This window comes from Rhinichthys klamathensis, unplaced genomic scaffold (genome assembly GCF_029890125.1).
Source record: "Rhinichthys klamathensis goyatoka isolate OS25496 unplaced genomic scaffold, OSU_Roscu_1.1 h1tg000210l_1, whole genome shotgun sequence".
NCBI classification, from domain to species: domain Eukaryota; kingdom Metazoa; phylum Chordata; class Actinopteri; order Cypriniformes; family Leuciscidae; genus Rhinichthys; species Rhinichthys klamathensis.
The window spans coordinates 126,180-148,505 of record NW_026606735.1 but is presented as its reverse complement, the minus strand read 5'-3'; the positions used below and the strand labels follow the sequence as shown (position 1 = coordinate 148,505).

At 37.0% G+C, this 22,326-nt stretch overlaps 1 protein-coding gene across 2 annotated transcripts; it reads right to left on the bottom strand.

Annotated features, from left to right (window-relative positions):
* Window positions 1–824: 824 nt before the first annotated feature.
* Window positions 825–22,307, bottom strand: si:ch211-225b11.4 (thyroid adenoma-associated protein homolog). Of its 2 annotated transcripts, none has more exons than XM_056263793.1 (31): window positions 22,114–22,307; window positions 21,087–21,267; window positions 20,894–20,980; window positions 20,788–20,815; window positions 20,545–20,693; window positions 20,329–20,451; window positions 20,116–20,236; window positions 18,898–19,040; window positions 18,726–18,810; window positions 18,495–18,622; window positions 18,020–18,217; window positions 16,578–17,295; window positions 15,497–15,649; window positions 15,157–15,266; window positions 13,374–13,534; window positions 12,283–12,416; window positions 12,008–12,166; window positions 11,757–11,914; window positions 11,012–11,146; window positions 10,783–10,887; window positions 10,183–10,383; window positions 8,409–8,559; window positions 8,073–8,310; window positions 7,644–7,883; window positions 7,257–7,458; window positions 7,000–7,182; window positions 5,191–5,444; window positions 4,035–4,205; window positions 2,639–2,905; window positions 1,761–1,963; window positions 825–1,543 (listed from the first exon to the last, which is right to left on the bottom strand). In XM_056263793.1, the coding sequence occupies exons 1-31, from the start codon at window positions 22,242–22,244 to the stop codon at window positions 1,305–1,307; spliced, it is 5,556 nt and encodes a 1,851-aa protein (XP_056119768.1). In that variant the 5' UTR covers window positions 22,245–22,307; the 3' UTR covers window positions 825–1,304. The 2 variants fall into 2 exon arrangements, with proteins under 2 accessions (XP_056119768.1, XP_056119769.1); XM_056263794.1 differs by having other exon boundaries at window positions 7,257–7,455.
* Window positions 22,308–22,326: the final 19 nt, after the last annotated feature.

The following is a 22,326-nucleotide window of genomic DNA, read 5'->3' as shown; positions in this document are numbered from 1 at the left end:
TTGCTTGCTCCTTTTAATTTATCTTGAGTAAAACCGCAAAAAATTTCATGAAGCACTATGGACTATGAAATCAAACATTTTAAAAGAGAACAATACATCACGGTTGTTTAAACCAATGAGCATTAAGCTGTGTCGTCAGCAAGTCGTTTCCCATCGTGCTTTTGATCAGCGCAGTCGGTGGAGAGCAACTGCGCGCGACTGCAGAATCCGACACGTGCGCCTTGCGGTCGCGAGAGTTTTTTGACACACGTCACCATGACATCAGAGCAAGGCGGACCGCACTCGGACACATTTCTAACCGGCATGCATCTCGCGCTGATCACCGGTGATCGGTTCTGCGCAGATTTTGCTCATCTCAAACAAGCCTAATGTCTAATGGAGCAATATATCAGACTCACATTCTGACTAGAATCTGAGTATGACGACGTCAGGCTACCAATTCTGCGGGTAAACCGTAGACTTGGCAACACTGCCCAAGAGTCTTCTGAGTTCACAGAGATTGGCAATCAAAACATCAATCAGCAAAAAAAAAAAAAGCCAGCACTTGATTTTCTAAAGAGGACAGAGTATCAAATGTTTGTTATTGGGGTCACAGAATGTGTAAGACAGGGTTCTAAATGACACCATTTTCTTTTAGAGTTGCTGTGCAGTACAGCCGAAATGAACTCTGTTTGAATAATTGAATCATTTTCTGTTGTCACTGTAAAGCTGCTTTGAAACAATCCATATTGTATAAAGCGCTATATAAATAAAGGTGACTTAACTAAAAAATAATTCAATTTTTATTTATTAAATATATAAAACATCAATATACAAGCATAAATGATCAGGAATGCATAAATGTATATATACCATCCTCAGGGTGTTATGTGGTTGCAGTCAAACACATGCACATGAACATGCATCCACATTCACAGAGACAAACACATGCTCGCTGATTCTTTGTGGCGCTGCTCTCTGTCCCCACTAGCAGTGTGCTCTACTTCAGAAATCACCAGCCATCCAGAAACAATGGCGTCTTTCAGCCGTTTCAGATTTAGATGTGCTACACTTACAGAGCTACAGTCATCGAGAATTATCTGCAGTTGGTGTTTCATTTTGGCTGGTAAAGTAGACAAGCAAAGGTTTTCTTTAATGTCTCTCTTGTATTGCACAACAAAGGAGTGTTATTCTTTTGAATAGCTGGCACTCAACATGGTGATGAAGAGCCAGCTTTTCCGGATCAATAATGATTACTCTGTTTTTTTGTGCTTAATTAAGCCTGTAACTGCAATAATGCAAGCCTGATCTGTGAAGGCACTAGATTAATCTGTCCTTAGTGCATCAATGAAGACCTGAGGTAGGAAGACTCCATTTAGGACAAACCGTCTCTGAATATCCTGCAGGTCGGTAGATAAACTCAAAGGGTCAAGTAGGGGCCGTATGGAATCACACTTCTTGAGCAGCTGGAGTAGTACAATCGCCCTACTGAACAGGCCATAAAGAGCGCCATGGAAACGGGGATCTATTAGCAAACTCAGCCAATCAGGATTCAGGACATTTCCTAGGCAGCAAATGAGACATAATGACATAATTAATGTGCGTAAACGGACAAAAACGACTACATACAAACCAGAAATAAATATAACAGATCAAATTAATTGTAATTACAAGGTTTTGGATTAAATTATAAAAGAGCATCAGGAAGTTAAATATTGATAATTAATTGAAGACCAAGGAAAATAAACTATCATTATGGAGATCTGGTAAATCTTACATACCTAATTGAAGTTGCATACAAATTGTGAGATTCTCGTTGACAATGGCTGCAGTGTTTCGAGCCCAGTGCTCAAGGTTCTTGGTGAGAGTGGAGGATTCTGGGTAATGTTTAACTAGATGCAATAGGTACGGCAACAGGCACTCTGAGATCACAGATGGCTCTGCATACACATTTGCTTCATCGCGCTCATACAGACTGCGGCATCTGACCAACAGAAAACACAAAAATAATGAGGAGGGAAAAAGGAAGTTTCTATGTGTTTCCTTTGTGAAAGCTATATATTGTTTTTGTTTTGTTTTTTTGTTGTTGAAAGAAGCACCTTAGGCTCAACAAGGCTGCATTTACTTGATCACAAATACAGTAAAAAACAGTAATGTTCAGATTTTTTTTCTTTCTATTTTAATATATTTTAAAATGTTTATTCCTGTGATGGCAAAGCTGAATACTCCAGTCTTCATTGTCACATGACCCTTCAGAAATCATAATATGATGGTTTGGTGCTCAATAAACATTTTTTATTATTATCAATATTACAACAGTTGTGCTACTTAATATTTGTGAGGAAACCGTGACACTTTGATGATATTAGTTTATTGATGGAACATCAAAATAATTTATTAGAAATAGAAATGTTAACTTGTGATAATGAAAAAGTCTTTACTGTCACTTTTGATCAATTAGATGCATCCTTGCTGAATAAAAGTATTAATTTCTGTCAAAAGGTGATAGTGTATATTTAATAAAAACTCTCAAACTGAATGTCGTCTGAAAACAAGAAATAAAACAATGACGACAGTAAAAAAAACATACAATAATATACACAAATAGCAATAATGACTGGCCTAAATAATGATCATTTCTGAATGTGGATTGACATACTGTGTCTCTTTGGTCTCCTTCAGCAAAACATTCAGATCACAGTCAGGTAAATGGCACACTAAGGCCTCCAAAGCACCACTTGAATCCCAGAATTCCTCCAAGAGCAGGTCCAGCAGTGAGCGCATAGCCTGGTTCACCTGCATGTAGAAGCATCTCCGGGGAGCTTCAGGCCGTCGAGAACAGCAGAGCAGAGAGGCGAAGACGGCTGCCTTTGCTCTTACCTGTGGACTCTCATCCTGAAGCAGGTAGATACCTGTGCTGATCAAGCTTCAACATACAGAGGGATAACCATTTCAGATAATCAGGGTATATGCAGGAATCATAGAGATGAATTTACTACCTTTTACTACCATTTTTACTACCTCCACAATATTTTTTACTACCAACACGACATGTATTCTATGTAACGTTACAATGTTCTCAATATAATTCATAATCACACGTTTATAATGAACAACGCGTTATGGTTATTGTGTTATTAAAAACTCTGTACGCAGAGGGGCGGGGTGACCAAAGCTCATTATCATTTAAAGGCATGTGATTATGCACTGAAACGGCGTGCTGAAAACAGAGCTATTTTTGAGCTGGTAAAATGAGTGTTTTCTTAAAATATTAATGAGAATTTTTAATAAAAGTATATTACAAAGTTTTCATTTAGACCCTAAAGATTCATATTAACTTGTACAAAAATGGCATTATATGACCCCTTTAACCCTAGCCCTTGAGTTATCCTAACCATTACGTTAACCCTTAGCCCTAATAAGGTGAATAATAACCTTGGCACTTAAAAACAAATGACACTTAACAGCCATAAACATTAATAAAGATTAATAATAAAGTGCGTCACATCACACACACAGACTTAAGCAGTGAAATTACTATCCCAAAACAGCAATTTATTTAATCACATCTCTAAATGTGCTTCAAATATGGCACTGCTTTGCTCCTCCCTCACGTGAACCCATTAAATATTTTCAACTAGGGATGCACGATACCACTTTTTGCAGAACGAGGCGGATACCAATACTTTCATTTTTGGTACTCGCCGATATCGATACCGTAACCGATCCCTGAATTTTCACTGCATTTGTAATTTTTAAATGTATTAGTAGATAAACCAAAAGAATATAAATCATATTAGTTGGCTTAATTTGTTCATCAAATATATATTTCCTTCAGATATTTTCATGCTAAAAAGCATGCTTCTGTTTCTGTCACTGTTCATTCTATTGCTCTATCAAATTTTATCTTTCATTTAAACAGCAAACATATCTAAAACCAAAGCCTGGTCTGTTTTGAGTGTTAAATGAAGCTTAGCAGCAACAACCTAATCAATGTTAATCTTACTTGCTCCCCAAACTGGATGAGTTATCAAAGCACATAATCTTTGTTATACCTGGTACTGAGCTCTGTGAGCATGAGGCTGTCTGTCAGGCTCCTGGTCACCACAGAGACTCCACACAGACACAGGGCCTGAGCACAGGATATTCTGAGGGCCTCAGGAGCTTCAGGACATCTGTGCTTCTCTAATAACTTACACCAGCGCAGGAGCAAAGACAAGTCCACACTGAGCGAGAGAGAGAGAGAGCAAATAAAGTAAAGAGTGTGAGCTCCAGGAAATCCATGAGCCATCTGTACAGTCCATTATGGCTTTCTCAGAAACATCAGTAAGTCGACAAAATGGAACACACAACTTTATATATTTAGAAATTTGTCTATATCCCTTCTGAGACAATGTCAGCACCCACTTTTGAAGTTCATGAAGCATCACAACATACACTACCGTTCAAAAGTTTGAGTCAGTAAGATTTCCCTTGCCAAACAAGAAAGTAGTTTCAGAGGCGAAGCAAGTTATTACATTTTGATGAAAGATTACAAAGATAAACATTTATTTCTTTAGAATAACATGATGAATCATGCACAGTAAGTAAGTCAATTGGATCAATTTTGATGTAATGTTGACTTTGACAAGAAAAACTGAAAGGAAAACACATCAAGAATATCTAATAGCATCAAGTTAAACATATTAAAGGGGTGATGAACTGAGAAATCAAATTTTCCTTGAGCTTTTGACATCTAAGAGGTCATCATATTATAAGAATATCCTGTAAGTTTCAGAACTGAAAACGTCCTTGTTAGTCCAATAAAAGCTTTTATTGACACCAGGCTCAGCAAACGACTCGTTTTTCAAAGTGGGGAACTATGACGACAAAGAGGATAAAACACCACCCCCGCAGAAGAAGATCAACGCCTACTTCAACACGGCCGGTTTAGCCCCGCCCACCGATTCGCGCATTACACGAAACTCATTATAATATGCAAAACTGTTATCCACTCACAGCAGTGGGCGTATACTTCCAAGTCTTCAATGCGAGACGCCCATAAAAACCGAGCTAGGCTCCAAACTAGGGTAGAAAATAGCCTATTACTTATTCATTTTGATGTTTTTGAATGTAAAAACCAAACGAACGTCATAAGTTGACCTCAGACAACAATATAAAACAATTTAAAAAGCCAGTTCATGACCCCTTTAATGCTTGACATGTGTGTACCTCTGGGAGAGGAGCAGGCTGACTGCACATAGAGCTGTGGAGATCAGCACAGGTCCTCCTCTATCTGACTCCAGATCAGTAAACAGAACCTCCACACACTCCTGCAGCCATATCTCCTCAAGCTTTGGAGGACTGGTACGGGGCAGGGCAAAACTTTCTTCATCTGGGGCCATAACCTCAACGAACGCGGTCAAGAATGCTCCCCTGTACTCCACGTTCTGCTCCAACAGCGCCTTCTTCAGGTTGGCCTGCAGGTGATGGACACAGTTATACAAGAGCACCCTTTCCTGACATTATAAAAAAACAAAAAAAGCACACCTATCTTCTATTCTTGCAATCATGATATTTTCTTTTCTTTCGTATGAAGGGATTTAAAAGGAGTTAAAAGATCATGGTATATTTCATCTCATGACATGTAGAGCAGCTCCATTGACCTCACATGAGGGCTGGGCGGAAATCCTGGCCAAGTCCAAACCCAGTCTGTTTTTAAAGATTACTGAATACAATGACGAACAAACCCTCTTCACACAAGAAAATGAATAGTCTAATAAGATCTACAACCTGATTTAAGGGCAGTGTTTTAAACAGCTCTTGATTGTTTTAATTTCCTTCAGTTGTATCTAGCTGACATTTGGGACTGGCTACCAGCCAGTGATAGAAAGTAACACTTTAGCAGTAGGTTCAGGAAAAAAAACTTATTTAAATAGTATCAATAAATAAATACCAATGACTTGTACGGTACTACAGGCAATGCAACAAAACAACCCAAACTTACCGAAAGCAGGCAACATAGAATAAGTAAAATGACTTTCATAAATAGAGCACAAATCAATTGAACAGATTGCAGGGGTTTTGAGACGTTTTTGAAAGGTTTTTAATTTGACATTTTAAATAGCGCACATGACATGATGCAGTGGCCAAAGACGTTCATCTACCTAATTTTATGTACAAATAAACTGGATGGATGTCTTTGGTCGCTGGACTGTCTTGCTGACCAACAAAAAACAGCGCAGATGGAAGACAAGAATGCATCCTGAGTGAACAGGCCCTAAGTCCAAACTTAAATGTAAAAATGGATTTCTGTGGACTTTAGGCTTATGTTACAATATATTCTTCTTGAGCCACTTTTTGTAAAAAAAGCAAATATTGATACACCACTGCTTGGGGTCAGTAAGATTTTTTTAAAATGTTTTTTAAACAAGTCTCTTAAACTCACCAAGGCTGCATTTATTTGATCAAAAATACAGTAAAACAGCAATACTGCAAAATATTATTACAATTTAAAAAAAAACTGTCGCCATATCAATAAATTTTAAAATGTAATTTTTTCCTGTGATGGCAAAGCTGAATTTTCAGCATCATTATTCCAGTCTTCAGTGTCACATGAAATCATTCTAATATGGTGATTTGGTGCTCAAGAAACATTTCTTATTATTATCAATGTTGAAAACAGTTGTGCTGCTGATTATTTCTGTGGAAACTGTGACTGTTCATGAATAGAAAGTTCAAAATAACAGAATTGATTGAAATGGGAATCTTTTGTATGCCTTTACTGTAACTTTTATCAATTAAATGGGTCCTTGCTGAGTTAATTTCCTTTTTTAAAAATCATAGACCTCAAACTTTTGAACGGTAGTGTAAATGCAATTAATCCTCACATGATAAAAAGGCTACATATTTGATCTCAGTGTTATTATTGTATCTTTACATTAAAGTGTCATTCTACAATAATAACATCTAAATCAACTGACCATATAGAGAGGCAGTGCAGTAGTAAAAGTGAAGTGCTATAGTAATACTAACCTGCAGTGCTCTCTCAATAACCTGCTGCAGGTCTGTTCCTCTCCAGCCACGCCCCTCTATTGCAGACTTGACCAATGAGAGCCTTACTACTGCGTTGCCATCGGCCAGACTCTGCCACACCTGACACGCCCACTCAGGATCCCCACACAGGAAATTCACTGCACTTTGGTGGAATGTAGCAGAGCCAACCTAAAAACAACACGTTACATTCACAATCAACACTACATTTCACTTGCTGTGTGGAACAGGACATGAAGGAGCACCTCTAGTATGTTTGGAGTCCTGTGGATCTCCTGCAGTAGTTGAGAGGACAGCTGAGAGAGGAAAGCACCAGAGCAGTGGCCTCTCATCAGCCTCACTATATCCACATATGCCAGCCGCACCAGCGGGCACCGTTGCCTTGAAGATGCCAACCACAGCCTGGACTCAAACCTTGTCACTACCTCACTGAGAGATGACTGACTGCTAAACAAAAAGACTCAGATTAAAATGTAATAATCACTGATTATGACTACTGCTTTTAATATTTATGTTAAGATTTTTGTGCATTCAGTGAGACGACAAACTAATCACAAACAAATGACAAAAAGTGTCAAAATATTAAGCTTATGGTGGCGTTTCCTTCATCAGATGCACTCCTTTACTCTTACGTGTTAGTTTGCAGTGCCCTGGTCAGTACGGCTTCTATTTGTAGGAGCTGACCATGCACTCTGTTGTGACAGCACACAACGTCTTGTGATTCCGGCAGCTTTTCAACTAACTGCAGGACAGTTGCCAGATATTCACTTAGCGGAACCATAGCAACTAGGGCTCTTGATGACATCACTCGTACACCATAGACTGGGCTGGTAGCTAGGAGGAACAGCGGAGGCAGAAATTCTGACAGAGCCCTGAGGAAAACACAAAGACACCGAGCAAATGAGAAAAACAAGGAGTGGATATGAATGATTAATCAGAGGAAAAGGGCATTTGCTAGATTAGAATATCCAAACTTTTGGGAAATATAATACATCATATCTTTAATATAATATAATGTATTTTGGTGTACTGATTGTTTTCATGACTGTGCACCATCGTACCGTGTCTGTTCTTCAGCACCAGGCTGTAGTTTGGCAAGCAGAGTGAGCACAGGGTAGAGGGAAGGATGTAGGAGAAGGGTAGAATCATGCAGGTCTTTAGCTGCACTTTCCAGCGCCCCCTGGAGGAAGGGCTGTAGGGCTGGGTAGAGGTTAAAGAAGGAAGGAGAAGACATGCCGGAATGAGTGGAGCCCTCCCCTCCAGCTAGCTGTTGACCTAACATTCTGGTGCAGAGAGAACCTATGACAAGTCAAAAGTGAAGATGAGGTCAAAGATGGACATGTGACAACTTCGCAATGGTTGAAATAAAAACAATAGTGAGTGTGATTGGCTCGTACTGTAGAGCTGCAGGGCTGCGTTCCTCATGGCCCAGCATGGCGAGCTGAGGAGTGTGAGCGACAGAACGGCCACCACAGGGGTGTACTGTAGAACAGCTACACCCAGACTGGAGCCCTTCACGAGCGCTTGAAGGGTGTGAACGGCACACACCTGTGAGAGAAGCTTATTTTAAGGACACTTTTTTCTTTAACATGTTTGATCCAGAATAATTTTGGTATCATGTTTTTTTGTAAAGAAATTTTCCTTATAAAGGAAAGATACATTAAATTGATCAAAAAGTGACAGTAAATATTTTTACATTTTTATGGCTCGACAATAATTACATAAGGGCTCGACAATAAGGACTGCCTGGGGCCAGCGTGAACGATGCTTGGGAAGTTGAAAGACGTGTCGGGCCAGTGCTGCATCATCACAAAAGTTTATCATTCGCACATGTTTCTAAGCTTTGCCAGTTTAAATATTCGAACGCAAGAAGATGCGAAAAAGAACTTTGGTACTCGTGCGCTTTGTGAGAAGTTTGTGTGCGCCCACACAAAGCACACACCCAGAAAACCGCATCTCAGACAACGCACGAATACTGATTGAAGTTCTCTTTCATGTTTTCTTGCACTTGAATGGACAAATTCATACAAAATGATGTCAAAAATACCCGTCTTGTAGTTATGTCTTAAGTAAACGTAAACAGTTGAAAAATAAATGCATATGTAACACTGTATCTGATCCAGGCATTGTGTCTTAAAGTGGCAGCAGCCTAATAAACCTGCTTCTGTCTGTGTTTTTAACGTTAATCAAACAACAAAGGGAAAAAAATCACTCACTGCTCTTGACTGAATAACTTCTGTAACTTCAATAAGAATTCATCTATATTTAATTTGCGGTGCTATTTTGCATTTGATTACTTTATTCAGGCTCTGTACCTAAAAACTACCGTTAGACCAGCCTGAAAATCCTGAAAAGCACCGTTTATTTAATTTGTTCTCTTGTAGTTATTTGTGCTATTGCTATTATTTGTTCTTATTTTATTACCGAATGTTTACTTGTCTTTAATAATATTTGAAATTTATATCAGTTAGGCTAGTAGTTTTTGTTTTGGTATCAAAATTGGAATCAAGAATTGTGAAATTTCACAGGTATCTGAAATTTGCTGTCATAGCCTTATTTATTAAGGTTGCACGGGTCAAACACAATGAAAACAATAGGAATTTTAATTTATTCATTTATTATTTGTGGTGAGGCCTATAGAATTCTGAATGAGCATGTGAACGCCGTCAGCGTTAATCACAGGTTCGCGTTTAAAGTCTGATCATTTCGACGGAGGTGAATCAATCAAAGTTAACTTTAGCTGGAAGTAACATTATTCAAGAACCGCTATAACGCCAAAACAATCTGTTACCTTAAATTATATGTTTATCTCTGTAAAGCTGCTTTGAAACAATTCATTGTTAAAAGCGCTATATAAATGAAGATGACTTGACGTGAGGCCAGTGAAAATTTGGTCAAGGCAAGTACATTTTGGTCCAGTAGGAACAAATCATTAGTATTGAGCCCTGGTAATGGCAGCTGAAAATTCATCTTTGACATCACAGGAATAGATTACATTTAAAAATATATTAAAATAGAAAACAGTTCCTTTAAATTGTAATTTTCCGTATATTTTAGATCAAATAAATGCAGCCTTGGTGAGCATAAGAGACTTTTGAAAACATTCAAAAATCATACCATCGCCAAGCTTTTGAACTGTAGTGTATTTAATGGGTAGATCACTGACTGTACCTGTGGTAAGTCGAGGGTTTGGTCCCAGTCCTTGGGCAGAGGTGATTTGGCTGTGTACAGAAGGGTGTTAATAGTGTAGGCCAAAAGAGGGCGAGATTTGCTAGAGTCCTCAGCAGCTAAGACACCCAAAATCAGCATGGGTAAACCAGCAGCACGCCGTGTCACTGACGTACTACGGGGGGACTGGAGAACAGAAAGGCCCTAGAGGGAGAGAGAAAGAGGCTTTTGTTTCTTTGACTTTTGTGTCCTTTTGGTCTACCTCTGATTAAGTCAAATAAAACATTGAATGGTTACTTGAATAAATACAAGTATGCAATACTTTGACATTTGCATACTTTGGTCTACCTCTAATAAAATGAAAATAAATAAATAAATAAATACAAATAGATATTTTATGGCTATTTAACAAATAAACAAGTATGCAATATAACAGTGTTATAATGATTAATATAATTAACAATACAATATATACCACTGAATAATAAATTAATTACTAATTTTCACATGTAAAAGCAGACTAAAGTGTTGTAGTTTGATATTTATTATGGTATTAACATTTCAGAATCCCCAGTTGAGAATGAAGCCCTCACTCTATTCTACCTGTTGTAATATGAGGGGAGGGATCTCCTTGATCTCTGGATCAGAGCTGCATAGGAGAGCCCTGCAGAATTTAGTGAAGCCAATACAGCAGCCCTCTACTGCCCCCTAATGGAAGATGAGAGGAAAAGACAGAACAAGATCACATCCTGACATTACTGTGAAAAAAGGTGTTTTGGACATCAGCGTGAAAAGAGCAAATCTGACTTATTTATGCTTGAATTGTGCTTACCCAGTGTCTACATTTCAGAATGATGTCTTTAAACACTTTGGAAGCCATTCTGAGTTCCCCCTCAGTCAATGCCAGTTCTTTACAGTGGAGTGACAGGATTCTCTCCACCAGGGAGCCCAGAAAAATACCAATTTCCTACCAGGAAAATAGAGGATCACACATTATATCTTAGTTACACATAATAATAATCTTTGTAAGCCACAGCTCAAAAAATAAAATAAATTAAATACTTAAATAAATATGCAGTACATGCACCAGTGTTATTTTAGTGTCATTGAAAACTATTAAATTATATAGTTTTTATTTATTTTATTTTTTTAGTAGATGAAGTTAAAATAAATGTAAAGGGGAAATTTCTTGGCAACTAGCTGAAATAGAATAAGTTTATTTTTATATATATTATATTATTTCAGTTAACATTCATTTAATTTCAAGTAACATGCAAGTCATTTTTTAGTTTTAGTTATTATAATAACCCTGACACGCAATACTTTAACTTTTGCGTAATTTATGTCCACCTCTAATAAAATAACATAAAATAAAATATATATATTGCATGGCTACTTTTGCTTCCTGTGTACCTACAATAAAATTAAATAATATAAATAAAATATTTAATGTTTACTTACATTAATGAAAAGGGACACAATACTTGTCTTCCTTTTGGTCTATCTTTGATAAAAAAATATGAAATAAAATAAAGGCTGATGTTCTGTTATTCTTGTAGATGATCGAGCAGCTTTACCTTCAAGGAGACCCAGCAGCAGGTCAGCACCAGACTATGTTCCTCAGAGAGCAACACATTCTCCTCTCCATCCTCATCAAGTCCCGCCCCCTCAACCCCACCCTGACCAATTAGAGAACTGATTGCATTCCCCATGTCACAGAACGATGGAAGCACATCTGTGACAAAAAAAAAAGTGTCCTCTGATGATAAAATCTCAGGGATATTGTTTCATAATAACTTGATAGATCACATCTGCAGTTTCCGCGTACCTTTCTCCTCAGTGTCCTGGTCTCCATACAGCACACCTAGCAGCAGTAGAGTGAGCTTTTCTAGTAAAGAAACAATGTCTCCTGCAATGCTGTGGGTTATTGACTCCACTAGGACCTCTGGCACCTCCAGCAAGCCCCTCTGCAGAGCGCTTACAATGCCTGAAGAAGAGATAAAAAATCCACACTGTGGATTAATCTTATTTTACCATATATTTTAGATATATTAGTAATGTGTGATCAGATCTCTAAGTTCAGCTGGTTTTATTTGCTTCTACCGTGAATAGGTGTTGTGCGAGCTGCAAGCAACATGTCATTCCTGGCAGTGATGTAGTGGTGCTGCAGTTTGGTCAGAAGGAACGTGATCAGTTTAACTGACTGTTTCTCCCCCTGTTCAAATGCTCTATCCACCCTATGGTACAGAAATGCACACACACACACACACACACACAAATATAATAAATATTCAAAGTATGTGCTCCCTGGGAAAACAGGATTGACCCAATAATAAAATATAATTAAGAGCATTAAACAATAAAAATATTAAGAAACACAACTGCTTTCAACTGTGATAATAATAAGAAATATTTCTTGAGCAGCAAATCAGCATATCAGAATGATTTCTGAAGGATCATGTGACACTGAAGCCCGGAGTAATGATGCTGGAAATTCAGCTTTGCCATTACAGGAATAAATTACATTTTAAAATGTATTAAAATAGAAAATAGATATTTTAAATAGTAATAATATTTCATAGTCTTGGTGTTTTTACTGTATTTTTGATCAAATAAATGCAGATTGGTGAGCATAAGAGAAAAATATTGAAGGCACCAAACTTTTGAATGGCAGTATCTGTAGCTATGTTTCCATCCACACGTTTTTATCCGCATTAAGTGATATCGAATGAAAAATGCCTTATGGAAACAGTAAAATTCGATTGAATTTCGTGAATATCGACTCAAATGAAATACGATCGGTCTCATCGGATTTTACCTTGATCGATATACGGCTTATGCGATAAACGCGGATGGAAACGTTATTATGGTGCGATCCATTTTGCCTAGTAAAACTTTGTTCGCAAATGTTGGCTTGAATGTTGTGCAATTCGGTGAGAAAATGAATGGAAACACCTTAACATGTCTCAAATCAATTCGATATACCAATTACCAACGCAAAACAGCATGTGGCGTCATTACGCACAGGTTTTTATCCGCTTTAAAGCCGTTTGATGGAAACACACTTTCACCAGCTTTATTCGCATGAGGTTTTTTACCGAACTTCAGATAATTCGATTGATAAGTGGATGGAAACATGGCTTGTGTATGCTCTCATAATCCGATACAGAGATAGATAAGCGATGTGTGCTCACTTTTGCAGTAGCAGTTTGATCATCAGTGCCCCCATCTGGGCCTCCTGGACCCGTGGGCTCTGGAGCAGCCGTTCTGCCCGGCTAAACAGCACAGCTGTGACATCATCAGGGAGAGATGGGGGGAAAAATCGGAGAAGTAGCTCTGCAGACAGCTCTCGGATCTACAGTACAGGGACAACATGTCAGGCAACTACATCATATTACAGAACAACTGGGGCAAGGGGTTCAACTGTGCATTCAAAGGTTTAGGGTTGTTACGTTTTTTGTTTTTTTTTATGAAGTCTCTTATGTTTACCAAGGTTCCATTTTATGTTAAAAAATACTGTAAAACTGTAATATTGTGAAAAATAACTTTTTTTTAATAATCTATTTTAAAATGTTATTTATTCATGTGAAGACAAAGCTGAATTTACAGCAGCCATTATTCTAGTCTTCAGTGTCACATGATCCTTCAGAAATCATTCTAATAAGCAGGGGTGCACATAACTTTTTCAGTGAGTTACTCAGGTGAGTACCAGGAGATGGTGTTTGGTACTCACCCCATATGTAGCGTGGTCTTAATAAGTGCAGTCCTCCTCAGTGTAGAAGCTGTCAATCACAGCTGTCAATCATGACATCACATTCCCGTTTTTATAGCATCAAATAACTAACTAAAGACCGAACTTATTTTAAAAAACGAACACTTAAATTTACATTAGCGTGAAAAAAACGACCTAAAATGACAGAAAACATCTTTGGAAAAATTTAATTTGAAGTGCAATTTGATTGTGTAGTTCATTAGACTTCATGGTGAGGATTTTGAACAACTCACTATAGCTGTGTCAGCCGGTATTTTGTCAGTCAAAAATAGTCGATCTCCGAATGCAACTTAACAGGGAGGAGAGTAAAGATGGAAAGCTCCTAAAGCTTAGTTCCATATAAATTCACGGATAATTTGTTGTTTTGTCGTAAGTGAAAAACAATATTGACCTTGTATTTGAAAAAGGATCCTCATATAAGAAACAATACTAAAATTCAGAGTCAGTTCAGTTCGCATTCGGAGATCGACTATTTTTGACTGACAAAATGCGGGTGTTACTGTTCCGGCGGACACAGCTACAGTGAGTTGTTCACTATCTTTCTTTTTAGAAAACTGTGTACACAAACAATGTTCTCAATGCTCGAATTCATGTGTAGAGCCCCTGGTGATACTTCCAGCAAAGTTTCATGTTGTGTCGAGCCTTCTTAGTGTTTTAAAAATAGCGATTTTGATGCTATCATATACGTGCCCCTAGCTCTCCCATTCAAAAGGCAATTTGACCGAAAACGAAAATACGGTCAAACTTAAAAGTGGCGTTTCCATTCTAATTATGCTTTTAAATGAAAGTTTGCCTCGGGTAGATTAACAAAAAGACCCTAGGTTGCATTTTGGCGACAGTTACCCTTTAAGTACGCAAAGGCGCGTAATAACACAAGTGGCATTACGCATTTCTGATTTATGTCGCGCATGCGTACCTGCGTACCAGTTATGTGCACCCCTGCTAATAAGATAATTTGATGGTCAATTTCTTATTATCTTATTATTATTAATGTTGAAAACAGTTGCTTAATAGAAAGCATTTATGTGAAATAGAAAGTTTGTGTTACATTGCAAGTGTCTTTACTGTCACTTTTGATCAGTTTATGCACCCTACTGAATAAAGGTATTCATTTCTTTCTTCTTCTTCTTCTTCTTTTTTTTTTTTTTTTTAAATCTTAGTGACCCCAAACTTTTGAATGGTAGTGTATATTCATTTAGTTTTACCTCATTGGTTGAATCCTCCAAACATCCAATCAGGACCAGCAGGTTTGACTTTGAGAAGAAATCCCACTTTCCTCTTACTTTAGCCCAGTTTATAAGAGTAGACATATTGGCTGAAAGAAGAAGAAAATAAAAAAAACACATCCATCCCTCATTTCATATAATTTCATTGTATTTAGCAATGAACATAAAATATCAATTTGAAGTTAGTGATCAATAATAGGTAAAATATAAAGAATTCCACAAAATGTATTCAAAGGCACTTCAAAAACTTGAAACATATTATTACCAAAAACATGATATTACCACGGCAAGTTTTTGTAAGTGTAGTTTGTTTTATTACCAGGTGGTTGTCCCTTCTTTCTGTCTGGACTCCAGGTGTCTGTGCATGTTTCCAGCACTGCAGACATCAGGAGCAAAACAGTCTTCTTCCTCTGGTAGCTGCTGTCAGGAGTCAAATAGACCAATGACAGCTGGGAGAGCCAGTCAACAAACTCTTGAGGGAAAACACAAAAAAATCCACACAATTTCACTTCTGTTCTATTGATTAAAAGTGCACTACATGTTATTTCTAATACCTTTATACCTAAACATAACAAAAGGAATGGTACTTCTGACAAATGTTTAAAATTGTATTTATTCTACATATAGGGGACCCTCCACATATGGTGGCGGCCATTTTGAGATCAGGTGAATGCTTGAGAAATAGTAATTTTCTTGATCTTTTGACATATAATAGTTATTTGTACCATTATCCTAAGAGTTTCAAAGCTTAAAACATCCTCCTCATTATAAACAGCATTTATTCAACCAAACTCCAAAAATGGTTCGTTTGGATATTGTAGGATCCGTGACATCACATGGGCAAAAACATTTGCATATGAATGCCTCTAGAGCAAGACATTGATGAATAGTTTCATCTCACCAAAAGCCCCGCCACTTAACAGCTGACACCACTAAAACAGATAATTTCAGGAGAGGGTCAGAATGAGGGTCGAAAACAATCCTTTTTCTGCATATATATTTGCTTTTTGTGCAAAACGCCTTATAAACATTATAAGGGAACCTCAAGGGGCCTATTAAAATATGTCATGACCTCTTTAAATATCAGTAACCCCCTTATTATCTGACACTTTGATTTATCATTAATCATGGGTGAAGAATATACCTACGAACTTCTATAACAGCACAGGAAATGTTCATCCACATTCCACACCAATAGGTGACAGTATGAGGTCAAAGACCGTTATCATTTTGGTTATTTAGAAAGACACGTGAGTCAGTAAAACATAAATAAAAAAAATGTACCTATAAAATAACGGTGAAATCAAATATAAAAATGCACAACATCATATCTGTCTCTTTATAATTTTTAAAAATAGAAGAACAGATAAACATAACATTTTAATTTCAAAAGTTCTTACCAACTCCTTCTTTAAGCTTCGCATCCTCTTCCTCTGTGAGCCCTTTTTTACTAGCATGACCCTTAACGCTTGCCATGCAACTGTCTCTTATTCTCACCAAGAATTTCCTCAGTGCTGCCTGAAGATGCTGGCGGAACGGTGACGATTCGCTGTTGAGATTGAGCGGGATGAAGTCTCTCAGAGAGGAATACTCCACTTGTGATGGGGCTTCTTTAGTCTTTGGACTGCAGCAGAGGAGGTTCAGAGCTGCAAGCCGAACACTGTCATCCAGAGAGGAGAGGGCCAGATGGAGAGTGTTGAGAGCATGGGGGCTGTCTGCACCCCAGAGGGAATGTCCACTTGTGACCCGCTGGGCGCTCATGACACAGGCCCAAGCATGAAGGTGACCAGGAGCTGTGGGATCCAGAGCTGACAGCATACTGTAAAAAGCACCTGGAAACACGCGTAGGGTTGATGGCAGAAGATGGCAAGAGGCATTATTTTGAAGTAGAGATAATTCTGAAGTCAAAGCCTCCAGGATAACTGGTTGCCATCGCAGAGCCCATTGATTGGCTAAGTCTTGGTCGGTGGGCGGGGGTTCTCGGGATGCATTTATAAAAAGCTCACGTTTCTGTTCCTGAAGGAGGAATTTGTAGACTTCTGAGGCACATGGAGAAAGGTGATTGTTGGAGAGGCATTTTAGAATGTGAGAGGGAAGGGCTGGATACAGCTCCAGAACCTTTTAAATAGAGAAATTGCCTTTCAGTAACATTTATTTACATTTTATACTGAACTGAGGCTAATAAGACTCTCAGGAAGATTAAAAAAAATCTTATTTTCCAAATCATGTAGTATTTACCTAAAATATTTATTAAAATGTCTAACATAATCATTTATAATGTATAATTTATTTTATTTATACATTTTTATTAAACATATAATGTGGCAGATAACTGCTGAAGTGAAAAAAATAAAATAAAATGTGAAACAAAAAAAGTTGTAGAAATGTATTATGAAAAGTGCATTAAAAATCTATTTTTCCAAAACATGTTTTGCTCTAAAACTGAGAAAATCAAAGCCATAAATCTAAACGTGTTCCATATTTTAGGTTGATATCTTGAGTCTGTCTTATAAATTAGAGCTTTCATTATGATTTGTTTGGGCGCAGTACCAAACGTTTCCACTAGATGAAATTGGCTTCCCATTCCCATTGGCTGCCGTTCAAAAGTTTGGGGTCGGTCATTTTTGACTGTGAACAGTACAAGTATGACTATTTTTTTCAGGAGCATTTAACCTTTTCGAATCATGTCCGTGTGTTCACATAGCAAGTGCCACAACCTTTACCAAGTTTCATACCATTTAGATTAAGTAAAAAATTCTAAAAAACTAAATGTAAAATGTTTTGGTCAAAAATTATCAAACAGCACCAGAGGGTTAAACAAAAAGGTTTAAGTTCTTCTTACCTTATCTGTTCCTGTGTATGGTATAACTGCTGTAAGTAGTAAATACTTTGCTTTGGATTCCCAAGGCAGTTCTGATATCCTGTTCAGTAACTCCACATAAAGTCTTTTCTCTGTGTTCCCAAAGTGCGAACAATCCTTCTCATATATCTCCATAAGGAGACAGAAAGCACTGCGTGCCACCTCTGCAACACCATCCAACTACAATAAAATAATAAAGAAAATACCAGCTGTATGGAATCGGATGTTTTTCTGTTATGGCTGATTGTATCATTTATTATAGATTTTTTTTTTTTTTTTTAAGAAAATATGAGTGTTTCTTGCCCGTGCTAAACTGCTAGGGTGTTCTGAGAGGTTTTAACACACGGCCCTAGTAAAAAAAAGCCCATCTAACCCAATACTTAGTGTTAGTGGTTTGTTCAAACCCATATACCTTAAAACAAAGAATATTCTGTTTCATAGTACACAAAAGGCTTACCGGGCTCTCTGCATTGCTCCAGATGATTTGTGTAAGATGCTGTTGGAGGTCTGAATCTAAAGGAGCACCAGTAACTTCCCAAACCTCACTGAGACACTCTTTCAGCCTCTTCAGCCAGATAGAAAACACTACAAAACACATATTCATACAACCAATGACCAATGTCACTGCGGTCATGCACAGACCCAGCAATCTGCAGAATGACGCATGATGATGACAGAGAGCTTGTACCTTGAAAAACATAGTAATGACAGTCAAGCTTTTCTTCACAAAGTGCTGAGATGAAGGGGAACAACCCATTCAAGAGAAAACAAGTCTGATAAAACAAAAGAAAAAGTGTAAGTAATTATACGCTCCACTTTGGATCCTTCTTGGTGAAAGCAGTGTGTGTGAGATTTCATACCCCCTGGTTGCCATGGCGACTGACAAGAATGTCATTCCTGCAGCAAGTTAACAACCCCCTGCATACAGCCAGTCTGTCCACTCCGTCTTGACGTCTGGGACGGCAGTCCACCTGTAGCTCACCTACTGTCCATCTCCACGGTTCTGAGAGGCACAAGATTCACATATTATGAGAAATATATATATAAACTTTTATGTTAGATGTGATTAATCGATTTGACAGCTCTAATATACATATACAGTACCAATCAAAAGTTCGGAAACGTTACTATTTTTAAAGTTTTTGAAAGAAGTCTCTTATGCTCATCAAGCCTGCATTTATAAAAAAAAAAAAAAAAAAACTAATATTTTAAAATATTATTACAATTTAAATGAGTGGTTTTCTATTTTAATATGCTTTAAAATTAAAATTATTTCTGTGATGCAAAGCTGAATTTTTATCAGTTATAACTCTTCTTCAATGTCACGTGATCTTTAAGAAATCATTCTAATATACTGGTTTATTATCAATGTTGGAAACAGTTGTGCTGCTTGGTATTTTTTATAACCTGTGATTTTTCAGGATTCTTTGATTAATAAAAAGTTTTTTAAAAATAGAAATCTTTTGTAACAATATACACTGCCGTTCAAAAGTTTGGGGTCAGTCTTTTTTTTTTTTTTTGAAAGAAATAATACTTTTATTCAGCCAGGATGTTAAATTGCTAAAAAGTGATAGTAAAGGCTTACATTGTTAGAAAAGATTTCCGTTTTGAATAAAAGCTGTTCTTTTGAACTTTTTATTCATCAATAAATCCTGAAAAAAGTATCACAGGTTCCAGAAAATATGAAGCAGCACAACTGTTTCCCAACATTGATTTCTGAAGGATCATGTGACACTGAAGACTGGAGTAATGACTGATGAAAATTAAGCTTTGCATCACAGAAATAAATTATATTTTAAAGTATATTAAAATAGAAAACCATTATTTTAAATTGAAATACTATTTCACAATATTAGTTGTTTTCTGTATTTTAAATCAAATAAATTCAGGCCTGATGAGCATAAGAGATTTCTTTCAAAAACATAAAAAAATAGTAACATTTCTTTCAAAATTACTATTTTAACTATATTTTTGATCAAATAACACTTCTTTCAAAAACATTACCAAGCCCGTTTTTTTTAACAGTCTTTTTGCAGAAGGTTAAATGGCTTTAACTGCAATTAAAAAACCTATTTCACCTGTGTTGGTGATTTGCAGCAGACTCCAGGCAGCTGATCCTGCACACTGACTGTCTGACAGCGTGCCGAGCAGCATTGCAACCGCAGTGCCTGCCAACAACCGCGAGTCTCTGCTGGACACCTGAGAGACACCATTAAATGACACAAAATTAGATGGCTAGACACAAAAACTTTAGTTTTTCCAAAAATATAGTTGCAACCGCAAACACAAACCTCTCCTAAGATAATGCTCATCAAGAACTCCAAAATCTCTCTCACACTCATATTTACACTGTCCTTACTGTGGACCAACAGGGCCACCTGCCTTGGCAGCAGCTGAAACACCTGCAAACAAACCTGAGAACAACACAACAGGTCCTAGATCAACTGTTGTTTCATTAATGCAGTAAAGCTTCAAAAAGGTGGGTGTTACAATAACTAGATTTCCACCTTGACAGTCTGGTAGCACAACGGTTCATTTCTGGCTTCTTCTTCTGACATAACAACAGGAATCAGCTCAGCGACTTTACCAAGCAGGGTGGTGCATTCTGTCTTCAGAACCGCTCGTCCCATAGTGCTGTCCTCCAAGAACATGCAGGCTGTCATGGGACACACACAACTATTACAACACAACAGATATTACTACATATAAAAAGCTCTGTAAAAACAGAAGTGAACTAAAGCACACATTACCTATCTGAAGATCTTTTAATGTAAACACCTGCAAAAAAAGTATGTGTGTGTTTATATTTCAAAATTATTGCTTTAATATTTGTTATGTGTATATATTATTTCATACCTGTTTTTGGTGCAAAAAGTTCTGCAGGTATTGTTTGATTTCTTTAAAGACAATGGAGTAGTTTATTTCAGCCAAGACCTGCAGAATCTGTAAAACAGAGTTAAGAGGTGTTGTTTTAAGGGGAATAAAAATGTTGTAAACAAATGGGAATAAAAAGAAAATGATGTCCTATTAAAGTGAAGGTGGAAATTACTTGGTCTAATTTGCGGCAGGCAGATGAAATGGCCACTGCCTCTAACTGTAAGGCCAAAAGAAGCTGAGCAAATTGGTGAAGAGCAGCAGACTGTAAGGAATGAAGTGCTTCTTTTGGGATCTTCTGTAGGATCTGTAAAGCCTCCTCCAGTGAGCGCTCTCTGCTTCGTTTGCCTGTACTCCTGTCAATAAAAATACCATCTCTCATCATACACTGTGTGCAGTGCATTACAATAAAATATGGGTGTTTCTTCAACTATAGGCTATTTTTTTGCATTGTGATTAATGGCATCTAGAACATTCTTGTCTTGCTAACGCTGATTTCATAATAGTGTTGCTTATAATTATATTGATTGTATTATCAAATCAAATCAATATATATATAGTATAGGTCAAAAGTTTGAAAACATTACTATTTTAATGTTTTTGAAAGTCCTTATGCTCATCAAGCCTGCATTTATTTGAAATAACAAAAAATAAATAAAACAGTAACATTGTGAAATATTATTACAATTTCAAATAATGGTTTTCTATTATTATATACTTTAAAATATATACTTCATTTCTGTGATGCAAAACTGAAATTTCTTCAGCCATGACTTTAGCCTTTAGTCTCACATGATCCTTTCAATAAAATATTCGAATATGCTGATTTGATACTCAGTTATTATCAATGTTGGAAACCATATTTTTTTGGAACCTGTGATACTTTTTTCATGATTTTAATGATATAAATCTTTACTACCATTTTTTCTAAAATCAATTGAAAACATGCTCTCTGAATAAAAGTATTACTCTATTTAAAATAATAATAATTTTGACCCCAAACATTTGTATTGAATACACTACCAGTAATATTTCACAATATTACTGTTTTTTTTCTGTATTTTTGATCAAATAAATGCAGGCTTGATGAGCATAAGAGACTTCTTTCAAAAACATTAAAAATAGTAATGTTTCCAAACTTTTGACTGGAATGTATGTAACGTTATGCATGTATCATCACTCTAGTAACAATAGCTCCCTACCTGGCATTTTCTGTAAGCTTCTGCAAGAAAACCCTTAGCGTGTCTTTGACATCAGATGATATTTGATCCTCTAAAACGATAGATTTCATAACAGCATCAGCTTGCCCCAAAGAAAGGTTTATAATCGTCATAGTTCCAAGTGTCAGACTTGTCAACTCAAAACGGTTTGCACAGTTCCATGTGTAAATTCATTCTACAGTGAGATCCAGGGTC